The sequence below is a fragment of the Peromyscus maniculatus genome, chromosome 1, assembly GCF_049852395.1.
Source record: "Peromyscus maniculatus bairdii isolate BWxNUB_F1_BW_parent chromosome 1, HU_Pman_BW_mat_3.1, whole genome shotgun sequence".
In the NCBI taxonomy this organism is placed as follows: Eukaryota; Metazoa; Chordata; class Mammalia; order Rodentia; family Cricetidae; genus Peromyscus; species Peromyscus maniculatus.
In genome coordinates, this window is record NC_134852.1 from 144,783,536 (window position 1) to 144,800,935 (window position 17,400).

Below are 17,400 nucleotides of genomic sequence, written 5' to 3' on the forward strand. Positions count from 1 at the left end.
CAAACATGGCTCTGGGTCCATTCTCACAGTCGAGTGAATGAGCAGAGGTCAACTGGAGAGAATGTTTCACTGCTATCTTTCTATGGTGAGAAGATGACAGTCCATGGCCCACCCACAGCCCTAGAAGGAGCCTAGGAAGACACCTGACTTCTTTCAGAGAATGGTGGAGGCACAGTGGAAAATGGCAGAGTGGCCAGCTCTGATGGGCACTGCACGGCACACTCTGGGAAGACATCCCTCACCAGTCCACCTTAGAGAACTAGCTACTAAGAGAAAACTTCTCAGTCAAGGTCACATCTGCTCCCTGGAATACAAAGGCCCAGCCCTCTTGCTCCAGCTCAGAGCAACACTGAGGAGTCATTCCCAACTCTGAGGTTACTATGGCCTCTACCGAGTTTTGTCTGTCTACCAAGTGCCTTCCCTATCTGCTCATGTCTTCTCCCTCTTCCTTCAATTCAAGTCATTTTCACAAGAACTCCCTAGGCTACAGACTGCTCATGGATCTCCCCCTCAGAGTCTGAGTTCTAGATCAGAAATCAGTAAATTACAGGCAGGCTAAGTCTGGCATACCATTTGCCTTTGCAAATAAAGCTTTATTGGCAACAGCCAAGTCAGTCAATGCATCACAGTGCTTTCCCACCAGAACAGCAGAGCTGAGTAAATGCCATACAAATCAGAGGGTCTGTGAGGATGAACACATGCTCCTTTATAAGAGGAGGTGAGGGAAATAGTGAGAAGGAGAGGAGAAGAAGAGAAAGAAAGGGGAGAGAGTGGAGAGAAGGGAAAGGGCAGGAGACAAGAGGGAAAGAGGGGCAAAAAAGAAGGGAGAGAGGAGCAAAGAGAAAAGAAGAGGGAAGGGGAGGGGAAGAGAAAAGGAAGGACAAAAGGTTGCTTCAGTAACTCTAGATCATCAGAGGGAGGAAACACATTTGCCAAGTAAAGTTTCTTCCCAAGCCTTTTGAGCCCTCTATACATAAGTCCTCTGGGATGAGAGGGTTGAGTCCAGGAAGCCACCTTCCTCTCAGGTAAGCCTGGTGTGTAAATGATGAAGCTAGCTCACTACACACACCTGAGAATACAAGCAGATTTGGTGTCCATGTGGTGGCCCGGCAGGGCTTCTTCCTTCCAGCCATGCAAACTAATGCCTTTAGAGAGGAGGTTCTCAACCTTCCTAATGCCGTGACGCTTTAATACCGTTCTTCATGTTGCGGTGATCCCCAACCATAAAATTCTTTCATCGCTACTTCATAACTGTAGTTTTGCTATTGTTATGAATTGCAATGTAAATGTCCGATATGCAACCCCCAAGAGGTCACGATCCACAGGTTGAGAGCTACATGTGCACTTGCCGAGGGCCTACCAGTCCAGAAGGCCCACCACAAAGCAGGAACCTAGGCAAGCAGTGTGGGCAGAGCATTCCTTAGTCTTTTCTCCAATATCATCTAACATCATTGTTCTCTATTTACTTGGATGTCTCATGAAGGAAGAGAGCATCAGAACTGGACCACAGTACGAAAGAAACTAGGTAACACAGTGTTTCATAATCAAGAGTGGATCAGTCACACAGTGATATCAGAACCATTCAGATCAATATAAAAAACCCATAGATGGCACAGAGACCCAGATTTCAGATAGGAAAAGATCTCTGAGCTGATGAGCTTTAGCCAAATCAACAAAACAACTTATTATATCTCATCAGAACCCCATTTGTAGCCCATTGGCCACTACCCAAGAATATGCTCCTAAGCAGTCTTCAAATACTACCTTCTATGGTGACAGTGGAGAAAGGTCCGCTGCTGGGCACCACCAATGCCCTGACTACTCTGCCAAGGGTTGTTATTGGCAAGGATGCAACAGGAGCCATGGATATAACTTTGGTACTTAATGGATACATGGACTTGGGTAAGTCATTTAACCTTTGAGCCTTATTTGTCTTCTCTAAAAGTAGACTTAACTGATATTTTCCCTACAGAATTGTTTAGATGATTTAAAATAGCAGATATAACCCAAGGCCTGGCACTGAGGATTTTTACAACACATATCATGATTATTCAGGATGCTGATTAGAACAAGGATGGTAACAGTGATGCAAGTTTACCTCACTACAGGGCCAGAGATTTGTACAATGTTTACCTCTATGGTGCCAGCAGGATGCTCACTAACAGTGAAGAGAAAGCATCAAGGACTAAGGAGGTATGCAAAAAGAGAACTGATTCTTAACCTCTGTCCCAAGGAGAAGCAGGCACCCATGTGTCTGCTGGGATGTTTTGTCCCAGGGGACAGGACTATCTGTTTTCCATGAAGTGGTTGCAAGTAACTCATCTCCCCTCATTTTAGGAGTCTTCCTGAGTGCAAGCATATCTTCAAGGCTTACTCAATAGTACCATCTGTAGAACTTGCTATCCAATGACCTAATGACTACAGCCAAAACTATCTTGACTCTGTCTATGGACTCTCCCACGCAGCATCTACAAAGGCAGCTGGATGTCAGCAAAGTGAGCTCAGAGGGGTTCCTGCTTGAAAAGAGTTTAGATGAAAGGAGTTGGCTTCAGACACTAAGAAGGATGATGCCCATTAATAGTGTGTGTAGCCACAGGAAGCCATCAAGAGCGCCTCAGATACTGTTCCAGTTATGGACAGGAAGATACACAGGTCTTCTGAGTCTTAATGAGCATTGCTACGGTCTGAGAGTACTTGCAATAAGGCTAACAGGCTCTGTGAGGGTAGTGGCTGAGCTTGCAAGTGCACCCTGGGATGATGGTGTGCCCTGTATCAGGATAGACTAGGATCATTAGAACTAGTGTATTGTAGCTAGTGCTTGTAAACTTCAGGCAGGAATTCTGTAGCATGCTTTCTCATTATTCAACAAGAAATATAGCCACTGAAAATTAGTGTAGCTATATGAGTGAGAGAGTATGCAAACCAAGTAAGTATGTGCATGTGTGTGTGTACACACATATCTGTGCATTCATGCACACCGGAAGCACATGTCCCAAACACTAAACAAGCCCCTATTTTAACAGAGCATAGCTTTCTAAAAGACACATGGGTCTCTGCTTTCCTTTGGGCCTGAGGGTTAGGAATTGTTTCTTTGTCCGTTTCTTCAATCCTTGATGTTTTCTGTGGTGTTGGATATTAAGGTAGAAACTGCTGAGACTCACATGTATTCCTTCCCTTCAAAAATTCCTTCTGGGGCTGATAGAGAATGGAAAATAAAGTTAAGCTTGAAGACGTTCAAGAGCACTAATTACTGAGTGAATGCTATAAGCTCAGAGCAGTGGTGTCACTGTCCACATTCATTGAGCTAGAAAATAAGAGAATATGCTCAGGGTTCCTCTGCGGCTTTCTTCAAATGACAGGATGAGACCCTGAGATTTAGAGTCAGGTTCTAAATGTGAGTCTCTACAATACATTACTATTCTGATGGATGTCAGCCCCACAGGAGGCAGAACTAACCTCCTCTAACCCACCTAAGAAAACCCTTGACAGGAACAGCCAGTCTCTTTACAAGCCATAGGGAAGCCACTCTGTTCTGAGATGGGTTTTTGTGATCTGGCTCTGATTATTTTTAAAGGGCCTTTGGTGAAATTTTCTAAAAAATCCAAGTGATTATTCTATACCATGAGATGGAACATCAAGTCGTGCTCACCACATAATGCAGTTTCTCTATTTCTGGAATCATCATCAATAAGGAAGATGAAGTGCTCAGCTTGAGCAGTTGCCTTAAATACTAAAGTGGAGTTTATCTTTGTAACACAGAACGGCTGCTTACGTCTTCCTGCATGCAATGAGTCTGTTGATTCAGGCATTTCCATCGTTTAATCAACCCAGAAGCTATATCGAACTTACTTTAAAGTTCTCTCAGCATCCAATATATCTACACTTGTTAAAATTAATTACATCATTTAACATTTCCACATGCATTATAGTTTTAAGTGTTTCATGGTCATTTTTATTAATTAATAAACGCTTAATGGACAAAAAGTCATACTATAAAATTATTATGCATATGCTGCGTTTTCAGTTTTACTATTATTTCTTTTAAATATTTTCCCCAAGTGGAAAGTCCATGACTCATAAACCAGTCACTCTCATAGAAAGTACAACTGAAAATAGAAGTTTACTCAGAGACAGAGAAATCTGTGCCACTTCCCTCTCTCCAAGACAGACTCACTTCCTCTCCTGAAAGCCAAAGGGTCTCAGGGAAGCCCACCTGGGAAATTCTGTCTGGCCCTGAAATAGCAGAAATAGTAACAAATCCCAGCCAGCATCCTCTAGACACAACCCAGGCCACATGATTCCTTTTGCTGCTGGTTGGAAAGGAACATTCCAACTTTCCCATTAGAAAACATGCTGTAATTACCCACCCCCCAACGCGCGCGCATGCGCGCGCGCACACACACACACACACACACACACACACACACACACACACACACACACACTAATGCCCACATGCTTCATTCCATTATAGAACGCAGGTGTAGTTTTTAAATGTCGATGCTAACATATTTATCAATGATGTGATTTAAAAGTAAAAACCTTAGGCCGGGCGGTGGTGGCGCACGCCTTTAATCCCAGCACTCGGGAGGCAGAGGCAGGTGGATCTTTGTGAGTTCGAGGCCAGCCTGGGCTACCAAGTGAGTTCCAGGAAAGGCGCAAAGCTACACAGAGAAACCCTGTCTCGAAAAAACCAAAAAAAAAAAAAAAAAAAAAAAAAAAAAAAAAAAAAGTAAAAACCTTAGAATTCTAGACAAACCCCCCAATATTCAGATGTTGAATCCCTGAAGAGCTTTAAAAAAATCTGGGTGTGGGTGGCATTCTATTCTATTCCCCCAGTTCTGGAATGTGATGTGAGCACGCTCTATCCCAGCTGCTATGGGAGCCACTGTTTGCTATGGGTTGCATGTGTGGTCTGGCACTCTTTTGTTGGGATAGGGAACTTGAGTGAAGGTCTCTCATTATCTATAAATGTTTCATATGAGAACATCTTTCTAATCAGACATCAGCACCAACTTATGAGTTGTTGATTTGAGGCAGAGATGACCAAATGCTTGATGCGAAAGATCTCCTGGGATGAGTTGTACAGAAGAAATTCAACAGCACTCCCTTAGCTGAACACTGATATTGGGCACCCTCCAGCAAGTGGACATCTACTCACCTGCCCTGTAACTCCAGCCAGGAATATGGATGGAGAGTTGGTTGGCATGGTTGCTGGTGGGACATGCTGCACAGTCCCCTTTCTCCTTTCTTCTTGGAACCTGGTTCCTTCCCACATCTGCAAATTTGACATTTTCCAGGGGAGGGGAGCCAGTCCTAGGGTATGTGCCACTCCCCAAATGTGCTGGCACCAAGGCTGGACTCTCTTTCCAGTGACCCTCGTGGGGCTGGCCCCATTGTGGACCTAGGAGATGCTGCTTTCCCTTCAAGAGCTCCTGGGGCAGGGCTCTGCTGATTGGCTCTCCATTAGCTGTGCTGTCTACTCCATCTGCTGTTAACCTGTGGGAACTACAGCGGAGGCTCAGAGACAGGACAGACCTGTGCATTTTGGGGCTAGCAATTTGAGGTTGTTCAAGAGGGACGGAAAGAGGCTTGTCCAAATAGTAAATGGCACTGGGACAGTGCTGAGACACCCGGAGGTGGACACAGGAACTGAACATCAGTGGGACTTTTCTTGATGGTGAACTGTCTGAAGAAAAACTGTCCTCTTTGTCATCCATGTGGGTGACCCAGTACTCCTGCCTTGCACACAGCCTTGTGTGAGCCTGGGGAACCTTTAGCCCTTCTATGGAGCCATTGCTAGGGAACTCTGTACAGGTGAAGGATCCATTGTGCTGACATAGATGGACACCACTGGCCAGAGCTGGGGCGTCTTGGAGCAAAGTATCCTTGGCCCTGCAATTGGGACACAGTGGGTCCCTAACAGTGTCCCACACCAAGGAGTTGGCTGGAGGGCCCACACGTCTGGCAGTAATGGTGATAGATGAGAACCCTCTGTGGGGGCCTCTGCCTAGGTTGTCTCCTGTGGACAGCGGTTCTATCTCCAGTCCTTGCTCGTCTGATGGAGTCAGAATTCCCAATCTGTCTGGAGCAAATGGCCTGTGCATGTTCACGCCACTGCGCCTGGCCGAAGCTGGCTTCATGGGACACAGCTGAGGCTGAACGATTGCTTGTGGCAGAGGCAACACGGCTCCATTTTCCATCGATTTCTTCTCATCAATCAGCTGGGAAATGATGATAGGTGATATCATTTTTGTGTTTTGTGATGCCAATGTCTCCTAGAAAACAGGCAGAAAAATCTGAATTATTCCAGGAGTTCACAGGAATAATCAGTGAATTCTCGTGGGTCATGAGATTGCTGGGGAAGGAACACTTAGATTTCTCAGTAAAGCCTTGCTGACTCAAGACACTCTTGCTGTGGGATGTCTTTCTGTATGCTGGGAATATGTATGGCTCCCATTGGATAATAAATAAAGCTGTTTTGGCCTATGGCAAGAAAGCTTACAGCCAGGTGGGAAATCCAAGCAGAGCTACAGAGAGAAGGGCAGAGTTGAGAGAGACGTCAGCCGCCGCCAAAGGAGCAATAAGATGCTAGCAGACCAGTAACACCATGGCCATATGGCAACACATAGATTAATAGGAATGGGTTAATTTAAGATGAGAGAACCAGGAAGCAAGAAGCTTGAAGCCATAGGCCATACAGTTTGTAATTAATATAAGCCTCTGAGTATTATTTCATAAACGGCTGCGGGACCGTGGGGTCCAGTGGGACGAGAAACTTCAAGTCTACACACTCTTGATACCAAATCTGAGCATTCTGAAGAGATGGAAACCTAGGTATGTTTGTGAGGAAGTAGTGTTCCAGACACGTTAGCCTAATCAGGAGAAGGATGGACTCACTCAGCAGGGTGTCGGTCTTAGTTTACTAGCCTTGTGCTCCATTAGTAGAGACCCTCTGACTGTGATAGTCACTTCTGCCAGACCCCAGAACCTCAAAAAAAAATCTCACAGCCTTGATAGGGAAGGGAGGCAAAATTATCAAGGAGGCTGAGAACTGGAGTTGGGGAAGTGATAGGCCATGGGTCAGCCCTGTGTTGACAGTGTCAGTAGATGTGGTAACAAGGAGTCACCTCCCTAGTTTCTTCTCTCACCGTCTTCCACCTTTGCTGCTGGAATTACCAGTTACTCTCTGCTTGCTTGGCCTCACCGAAGTCCATGCTCAGAGAGCAAGATGAGGGAAATCAGATGCCCAAATTCAGTTTCCCAGGCTAGCCAATCAGTTTGGCTTCTCTCACCAGGATGGGGTGTACCAAAATGGATGTATACCAGTATGCAAAGTATAGCTGTAGGTCGATGCTATTCTGTGAGGAGCTTTTGTAAATGATCAAGGAATTCCTAATTAGCAGTTCCTAAGTCCTTATGTAAATCACGGCTGTGTACAGAATGAAGCACGGTGCCTTTTTGCACCGTGTCTAACCAGCTTAGGATCAAGGAGGAGAATCCCTGTGCTCTTGCTGTATCTTCATGCTTGTGTGTTGAGTGCTGCAGAAGGCTGACCACAGCCCCGTGTTTAGTGCACACAGAGCCATGTCCCATTTTTTATGTGTCTAAAATGAACTTGTGTACAGAACTGCACAGCCCCTGAGATAATGGTAAAAACTTTAGCCTTGGAAGCCAAAAGGCATCACTGGGGTGCTCGGCATTCAAGGCAGCAGATCTCAAACCCCAGCATCACCTAGAACATTGGGAGCACAGGTTCCCCAGGCCTGAGATTCGATGGTGGAGTACAGGGGCTTTTTGCCCCCACACCCCAGTGATGTAGGTGAGATAGGGATCATGAACAGGGTCACAGGTGGCCCACTGTCATCTCGAAGAAATGCATTCACAAGGGGTGGGCCTAGGTACCATGAAAGCCTGGGCTTTGCCTTTCCCAAGATGTAGGGGAACAAGGTTAGGATTTGTGTTTTCTTTGTCTCAGGTTTAATATTCAAATAGCTGAGTGTTCTCCTCTACCTGGACATGGTAGACTGGACATGGGACTCTACACATAACCCAATGACAACACAAGCTAGAGTCATTTGGGAAAAGGGACTCTCAACTGAAAAAAAAATGCCTCCATAAGATGGGCCTATAGGTTGAACCTGTTCCCCATGCTGAACCTTGCTCAGCCTTGACACAAGGGGAGGAGCTTGGTCCTGCCTCGACTTGACGTGCCATGCTTTGTTCAGGTCCATGGGCGGCCTGGCCATTTCTGAATGGAGACAGAGAAGGAGTGGATGGGGAAGAGGGTAGATGGGATGGGGGAAGGGAAGTGGAGGAGAGGAGGGAGGGAAAACTGTGGTCAATATGTAAAATAAATGAAAAACACTGTTACTTAAAAAAAAAAAAAGATGAGCCGGGCGGTGGTGGCGCACGCCTTTAATCCCAGCACTCGGGAGGCAGAGGCAGGCGAATCTCTGTGAGTTCGAGGCCAGCCTGGGCTACCAAGTGAGCGCCAGGAAAGGCGCAAAGCTACGCAGAGAAACCCTGTCTCGAAAAACCAAAAAAAAAAAAAAACCAAAAAAAAAAAAAAAAAAAAAAAAGATGGGCCTATAAGCACGTCTATAGTACCCATTTTCTTGAATGATGATTGATATGGGAGAACCTAGTCCACTGTGGGAGGTGTAACCCCTTGGCTGGTGTTACTGGGTGTGATCAGAAAGTAGACTGAGCAAGATATGGGGAGCAAGCCAGTAAGCAGCACTGTATGTAGACCAGGCTGGCCTTGAACTCAGAGTTTGTCCTGCCTCTGCCATCCAAGTGCTTAGATTAAAGGCATGTGCTACCATGTCCGATTTCCTCGGTTTCTGTGCCCTTTTTTCTTTTTAAAGATATGTGAGAAGTTTCACATTTCAAAAGATAACTGGAGATGGGAGAAGAAACGGGGAGTCCATTTTAAACTTCCTTCAAGCTTCCCTTCCAGCCTCACTGCCACCTTCCAATTCAAGGTCATTTCACAGCTCAAGGTCAAATGGAGTCTCCAGGTGTGCATGGAGATGCCTCCCTAGCACCTCGGATACTACAGTACAAGACAATGACCTGTAGCTAGTGAAACCCAGAAGCCCATGCATCCACCTTAGACAAACCAGTAGACTCTAGGAGGCCAGAACTGGCTGGAGGAGGCAGCTGTCAGTGCTTTTCAAGCTTCTGTGTCTCCATCGGGCATCCTGTGCTTCTGTGTCTCCAGCAGGCATCCTGTGCTTCTGTGGCACTGACCCCAGGCATCCTGTGCTTCTGTGGTACTGTCCCACCCCCGCATCCTGTGCTTCTGTGGCACTGCCCCCAGGCATCCTGTGCTTCTGTGGCACCCCCCCCCCGGCATCCTGTGCTTCTGTGGCACCCCCCCCCACATCCTGTGCTTCTGTGGACCCCCCTCCCTGCATCCTGTGCTTCTGTGGCACCCCGCTACTCTACCTTCTCCCTGCAGCACACTCACGGCTGTGATTTGCATACAAGAAAATGACGGTGCACCTGGCGCCCGTTTGACAGTACACAGTCCCTCCCATCCTAGTTAAATTTAGTGCTGATAATAATTGTTCCTGTGCACCCCATGATGGGTGTAATCATACCCAGTGGGAATTCCTTTGACATTGATCTCTGGAGGAAAAATCAAAACCCAGCTCAGGAACCTGCTCATACTCTGCAGGGTAGTGATTCCTCGAGTTTGGACTAGTGACAACCTCCCTCGAAAATCTCATGGGGTGGGGGCAGAGATCCCTGAACACCTCGATCTCCAGGCATAAGTTGAATCAGGCCCTGTCGGGGTGAGGTCTAGAATCTGCATTTGTAACCAGCTCCTGGGTGGCCCTTGAGGGTGTATGGATATGGAGGAAGGAGGTTGAGCTGACTTAGGTGACCTGAGACCCATCCTGAGTCATAGTTCTCAGAGGCCCCAGACCTCAGAGAAGCCTTGATTTGCACAGCTGTAATGTAAGAAGAAGATTGAAATGGAGTCTGTTAAGACGCACCCTCCCTGGTACTGGAATCACGTGTCAAAGGCCCCCATCATGGGCCCAGGATCACGTGAGAGTCTAGGCCTTGGAATTAGCATGACTGTATTGCTAGGAATAAAGAGTTGGCAGTTCAGCTTGGAGCTCCACAGAAAAGACCCTGATACTGGCAATGGCAGTCTGGTTCCTCCAGGCAGAGCTCCAGACATACTTGCTGAGGCCTTCCTTGGGGCCACAGGCCTTGGGCATCATTCCAAAAGGATCTTGAGGCCTAGAAGAGCCTGGATAAAAAGCCAGCTGTCTTTTCACTACCTGAGGCCTGGAAAGTGTGGCTGTGCTTTTGACTCCATCAAAAGAAAGAAGAAATAGCTCTAATGAGAAGTGTGAATCTGAACTTATTTCTCAAGCTCTTGTGTTATTCGGGATGACACTGTTCCTGGGTGAATACATGCTGGCCAGCACCATGCCCAGGAAAAATTGTCTGCCTTCTCTTCTTCACAGAGAAGGTGTGAAGGACAAAAAGAGATGACAGTGTGACAGTGTCTCTCAAATCAAAAGCCTCGCTTTGGTTTCTTTTCTGTTGCTGTAATAAAATACCAGGACAAAAGTAATGGGAGGGAGGGAGGGAGGGAGGGAGGGAGGGAGGGAGGGAGGGAGGGAGGGAAAGAAGGAGGGTGTATTTAGTTCAAAGTTCAAGGTACAGTCCAGCATTTAGAAGTAGCTCGTCACACCATGTCCAAGGTAAAGAGGCCCACGATCCAATCCATGAGACGGTGCTACCTACAATTAAGATGAGTCCTCCCATGCCAGCTGACTTAAGAGAGTCCCCCAAAAGTTTGCTGAGTTCCATCTCCCGGGTGATACTATGTTTTGTCAAATTGTCAATTAACACTAATTATTACAAGCATTTGTATAAATTACTTTTCCTGTGACTCAGCAGAAATTAATAGATAACTGACATGATCAAACCAACAGAGGCATCTCATCCAACTTATTCTTGCCTGTAATTGCTTTTTGGTGTTGTTTGTAACATTACAGTTATAGGCAAACCGTATGCTTAATGATTCAGATGACAAATATTTATTGAACATCTATTAATACTACATGCTAGGTGAATGTTGAGTAACAGAAACCTTTGTGGTCTCTTGGAATTAATAGCTTGGAGGCAATATCCAAATGATCAGGACAATCATTGGACAATTCACTAAAGATCCCCAAAATAAAATTAGAGAAATTAAAAAGAAAATGAGGGACTTTTCACCCTTTATCATACACAATGCTTCTGAAAGGCAAGTTTTGTTCATCAAATCTCATTTTCTCACTGAGACCCATAGATAATCAAATAGAATATGCAACCTGGGGCTGGGGAGACAGCTTGGTTGATGAAGCACTTCCGCAGAGGCATGGGAACTTGAGTTTGGGTCTCTAGCACCCACAGGAAAAAGTAGGACGTAAAGGCATGTGCCTGTAACCACAGCACTAGGGAAGCAGAACCAAGAGGATCCCTGGGGCTTGTTGGCCAACTAGTCCAGGCAACATAATGAAGACCCTATCTCCAAAAACGAGGTAGAAACCAATCAAGGAAGACACTGATGTCAACCTCTGGCCTCTACATGCACAGATGAGTGCAGCCATACACACACACAGAGAGAGAGAGAGAGAGAGAGAGAGAGAGAGAGAGAGAGAGAGAGAGAGAGAGAGAGAGAGAGAGAGAGAGAGAGAAGGGACAAATTATAAAAGCACAGATTGTTTCAAATCAAGCTATTTTGGGGTGGCACTCCCCCTGCCTTTTAACTAAAGGTTAACTAGAGGTGGCTTTGAAGAGAGATATCTTTCATGTAAAATAAAGTTAAAAGATGTAAAGCTGGATTTGAAAGGATGAAGAGAACCACCAGATATTGAAAGTGATGCCTGTTCAAGGTGAGTGACAGCCAGGCTGGGTTTGAGTCTGGCTTTGGCAATGGACCGTCTGCTGACCAGCATCTTCTAAGATAATTTTTGCAATCTCTTGCTCATAGATGCTGCTATCGATTTCTTTTAAATGTTTTAAGGTATTGATTTATTTTAAATGTTTCCAGCGTGATTTTGTAGAGCTGGTAACTGTTTTCATGCTTCTTATCGACTGTGTTTGCTTTTTATTTATGCCTTAAGGCATGTGACTAAGAAGGGCATCATTTCCTAAATTGAAATAAGAGGGAGATAAGTGGCAGATACTCAGAGCAATCCTAGCCTGAGCCACTGAGGTGAAAATGACTTCCTTCCTGCAGCAATTTATATCTCAGAAGGAGAAGCATGCAGTCTGATCTGTACCTTTAAAATATGCATTTTCCCCCCTGGGTAAGACAGTTCTTTCCTTTCCAGTATAGCTCTGCCACCTATGACTCTATTTTTCAGATTCAAATCTATCTCCTCACAGATACCCTCTGCATTGTTGCCCTCACCCACTGCATACCTGCTTACCCTCATAGAGCAGACCTGGAAGCATCATTGCTGAGTAATCTATCAACCTAGCACTACTGTGTCCTGGATACAAGGGCAATTCAGACTTGCATTTACTCTGCAGAGAAGCAACGGGGACTCGGGGCTTCAAAACAAATGGGAAATGGGAGCTTTGTTTGTTCCTCATCACGAAGCCATTGTCTTTCTGTGCAGTCAGTAAAGACTAGAGAATTCAGGTGAGTAGCAGCAGTAAAATGCTGGCTAGAATCAACCTTTCTCCCGTGTTTTATTATGGTTAATAGATACAAGAGTTACCATCTTAAGCATTCCAAGTGCATGTTTCCCTGCTGTCAAATGCATCCTATAATGCCGGGCAGCCCTCACCATCCATCCCCAGAACCCATCTCATAAAACTAAAATTCTGTTCCCATTAAATACAAGTCCCCACTCCCTCCTCCTCATGGCCACTGGAAACCAACAAGAATCAATGCTTAAAAAAGGGGGAAGGCAGTTAGTAATTCATGATATGTGTAATTGCTTCTTATAGTCTGAAGAAATTAAAAATAAAAATTATAAACCCCTTAAATGACACAGGAATGTTGGAATAGTGCATGACAGAAGAAATCCATGAAAATTGATCTACACTTTTAATGCCGATTTTTTAAACACAGGGAAATTAAGGAAAGGATATGCAAGCAATATTTTCTTTTGTATACATTTCTGTGCTTTTGTAAGTTTCTTTTTTGTATTTGTGCATTTGCATGTGTGCAGATGCACCAGCATGCATACATGTGTGTGTGGGGGGGTGGGTGGGCAGAGATTGAACCAGGGTGTCTTTCTCTGTGCTCTCTGGGAAGGGGGTCTCCTACTGACCTTGGAGGTCAGCAATTTGGCTAAACTGACTGAACAGTAAACTCTAGCAGCTCCTCTCCTGCCCCACACCCTGTGCTGGGGTCACAGGTGCACACCACCATGCCTGGCTTTGGGGGGATGGTGGGGGTCCAAACTCAAGTCCCCATGTTGGTGAGGCATATACTTTAATGACGGAGTCATCTCCAAGCCCCTAACTTCCTAAGTTTCTACATGATATTGTCATGAGTTTTAGTGTAAGGAAAACTTGAATTCATATGTAGTGTTTTCGAAGAAGAGATTGTGCTCCATGTTTTACTCTTAAACAACCACTTGGCAGAAGAGGCATGGCTTCCCATCTTCTCTCTCCTTGATGAGAGGCATGGCTTCCCATCTTCTCTCTCCTTGATGAGAGGCATGGCTTCCCATCTTTTCTCTCCTTGATGAGAGGCATGGCTTCCCATCTTTTCTCTCCTTGATGAGAGGCATGGCTTCCCATCTTTCTCTCCTTGATGAGAGGCATGGCTTCCCATCTTCTCTCTCCTTGATGTGTTTTGGAAGGGAAGTCATCAGTCTTGTACAGGCTCTCAAGAGAGGTTGAGAGTTAGGGCCCTAACCCAGGCAGGAGAATCTGCCGGAGTGTGTTTCATCACTTGGCAGTGGCCTTACGACACACACAGGACAAGCTTTCAAAGCTCTTGGTTAGGAGGAAAATTAGAAAGTCACACTATTAGATGATCCAGGCAATTCCAAAGCAGATGTTGAGAAGGTGTGACTTCTAGGATATGACTCAGTCACAAAGAGCAACTCTCTCCTCTCTCTCGCTCTCTCTCGCTCTCTCTCGCTCTCTCTCTCTCTCTCTCTCTCTCTCTCTCTCTCTCTCTCTCTTCCTCCCTCCCTCTCCTTCTCCCTGTGTGTGTGTGTGTGAGAGAGAGAGAGAGAGACAGAGACAGAGACAGAGACAGAGACAGAGATAGAGACAGAGACAGAGATTTGGCCACATGGCCCCAAAGATCTGCATCATAATTAACAATCAAACACTGACTAGTGTTGACATCAATAGGACAGTACTGGAATTTTCCAGCTCAGTATAGAGAACAGAAGGGGATTATGGTCAGCTCGAACATGAACATATTCTTCCTTTCTGTAGTGCTGAGAATGGAACCCAGGGCTGTGTGTGCTATGCAAAAGTTTTAGAATTGTGCTGTTTCTCTAGCCCTAAATTCTTTCTTTTAAAAGTATTAATCCATCTCAGCAGTGCCCCCATCCTTCCCAGACTCAAGTCTTCCTTCCCCAGCCTCTATTTCTAGCGACCACAGCTCCTCCTGTGGTCCACAGCTCCTCCTGCTTACCCCTACCCGTTTCTACCCTGTGTACTTGCTCTGCTCCCAGGGAGCAAATCAAGCACATCAAGGCATGTTGAAGTTTTGTCACAGTAAACATGACGTGCCTCTCTAGAACAGGCTTTGAATGCCAACAACTACATCTCACATCTTGGGGGCCAAAACAGCATCTACACTGGTTAGTTTCTGTTAATGACATATACCAGAGCCATGTGAGAAGTGGGAATCTCAATTGAGAAAATGCCCCCATCATATTGGCCTATGGGTGTATCTGTGAGGCATTTTCTTGATCAATGATTGATGTGGGAGGGCCCAGCCCACTATGAGCAGCGCATCCCTAGGCAGGTGGGCCTGGCCTGTGTAAGAAAGCAGGCTGAGCAAAGCAGGGGAGCAAGCCAGTAAGCAGCACTCCTCCATGTCTCTGAGTCAGTACCTGCCTCTAGGTTTCTGCCTTGAACTCCTGCCCTGGCTCCTCTTGGTGATGAACTGTTTGCCAAATTAACTCTTTCCTTCCCAAGTTGGTTTTGTCATAGCAACAGAAACCAAACTAGAATAGCATCCTTTATCTTGGGAGACTAGGGCCAGGGATCCCTAGATGAACTGTAGATCTTAACTAAATGCGGAGTTAAATAAAACACTTTTTTTTTTTTAGAAAAAAAAAACAGACATATTTACCATTTAACTCTGTTATAAGAAAATATTTGTAAGACACGGCAGGTGAGCTCTCCTGTGGGGTAGACCTCCAAAGCGAAGGAGGAAATGAGAGCTCTGGGGTGCCCAGCTTAGGCGCTTCAAGATTTGCATGTGTGAAGTGCATGGCTTTACATGGAAGCTTCATTTTGGCTTCTGGACAAAGGGCTCAACATCAGGACTCACACTGTGGGCCAACAGAAGTATCAAACGAGCCAACCAGTTGCACAGACCCTGGCATATTGATGTTAACCACTGTGTGCAGAGTTCTTCGCCCTCTGGTTTGAATCGCTTCATTATGCAAACATGACTTCTAATTTTTGTTTCTATTTCACACTGCTGACATTTTTTCCAGTTAAAACATCTGTACTAGCTTGTTATATTTCAAAGTACTTCCTCATGACCTTCAGGGGGCTACATGGCATGATAGTCTGGATCCCCTCCCCAACTTTCAAATTGAGGTAGACTGTCATACTCTTCTCTGATACTGCAAACTTACAAATTGTTGAAGACTATGGAAGAGTTACTTTAAAATGTACACACACACACACACACACACACACACACACACACACACACACACACACCTATAGTTTCCTGTAAAATTTCTAATCACGTGTGGTTGGATTTTTCAGGATTCATTAACTCGACATTCGATTAAAGAAAACAAACCGCAAACCTATCTCTAGCAGGCCAGCAATCGTGTTTTATAGTCCAACACCTTTTGCTGACCAGTCTAGAAGTCTCAAATATATGTTACCTTGGCGAAGTCCAACTTCCTCTCTGTAACATCAGACTGGAGACTTTTAAGGGCGATTTGATCATTTGTACTATAGCGCGTGTCCAGTAATCCTAGACAAAAGGACATGACACGGCTACTTTTAGTACACCAAAGGATAAAATAGAATGCACAACTTCAATTTTACTATCAAATGTAATGTCCCCCACTCACACAATATAGCAGCCAATAGCAGCTCCGGCATATTACAAGCTGTGACAAAACCTGTGTCCTCTCTTCACTGTTCCAGTCACTTCTGCTCTCAGGGCTCATTATTATTGATTCGGGTACAAAAGTCCTTCCCCATACAGTTGTTTCTATTCTTCAGATTCAGTAAGTGGTTGGCCAGATGTGGCTCTAATCATGTTTCCATTGTCTCGAGTTTACAGTCAGAGAGAGAGAAAACCACATTTCTACATTTCCAACCACCTCTAGCATCAAGTCATAAATACAGAAATACAGAAATTTGGCCAATTTCTCAATGCAACCGTAACTAGAGGGACAGTGGGGGACCAGGCACTGGCTGTCTAGCCGCTTTAGAGAGTGTGAAGATATTTTGGGGACGACATAAGGAGCTTCTGCTGTAGAGACAACCGAGGCTGTGGTAAGGACTGGATGTAGATAAGGACAGATACATAAACAAAACGTCTCTTGGCTTAAGCTTCCTGATGGATGCAACCCACCCTGCCTGACTCCTAGAACTCCAGGCAGAGGTGCTTTTGGGGAAAGCATCTGTGGATGGAAGCAAGGAGCTTCTTAAAGCTAACCTGTGTCCTGAGGCAGAACTGAGCCAAGTTTGGCTGAGGGTTCACAGTGACAGCAATGGACCCTGAGATCTCTCACAGTAATGTTGCCAGGATGTTCCTATGGAAATGTGAGTCAGACGTAGGAAAAGCTGGCAAGAATAGCCAGAGACTAGTCTCTTCAGACCAGAGGCAAAACTTTGTCTCTCTAAACCACATTCTCTAGAATGTGACTTTTCAAAACACTACAATGGATGATGCTGGTCCTAGAGATTAAAAATGTCAAAAAACAGGCTCTCTAAACTTAATATGCTATGTCAGAATTCTAGAATATGATAGAATTAGCGTAGGGGTGAGGACTCCATCTCCAGTACCATAAAAAGGATTCCCTGCTTGTTTAGATAAAGGTTAAGGCATTTTTTGGAGAAAATCATATACCACAGTACTGTCAAGTTTGGCAGATTTGTGAAGGGGCCAGGATTTGACTCTGGGGGTTTTCAAGGGTCACCTCTAACCCACCCAAATCCTACCTCCATTACATCCTGTCTTTGAGTGACAGTGAACTTCCA

The 17,400-nt window shown here is 45.4% G+C and overlaps 1 protein-coding gene across 5 annotated transcripts in view; it reads right to left on the reverse strand.

The window, feature by feature from the left end:
• The window catches only part of C1H10orf90 (chromosome 1 C10orf90 homolog), a 234,928-nt gene that overhangs the window by 67,902 nt on the left and 149,626 nt on the right, over nucleotides 1–17,400 (reverse strand). For 4 of the 5 annotated variants that reach the window (XM_076554328.1, XM_015995841.3, XM_076554336.1 and 1 more), the window contains exons 2-3: nucleotides 16,071–16,162; nucleotides 5,162–6,278 (exon numbers count right to left, since the gene is read on the reverse strand). In XM_076554328.1, the coding sequence (XP_076410443.1) occupies nucleotides 5,162–6,278; nucleotides 16,071–16,162 (1,209 nt within the window). The remainder of the gene's footprint in view (nucleotides 1–5,161; nucleotides 6,279–16,070; nucleotides 16,163–17,400) is intronic. The other variant, XM_076554347.1, reaches the window with a different exon arrangement.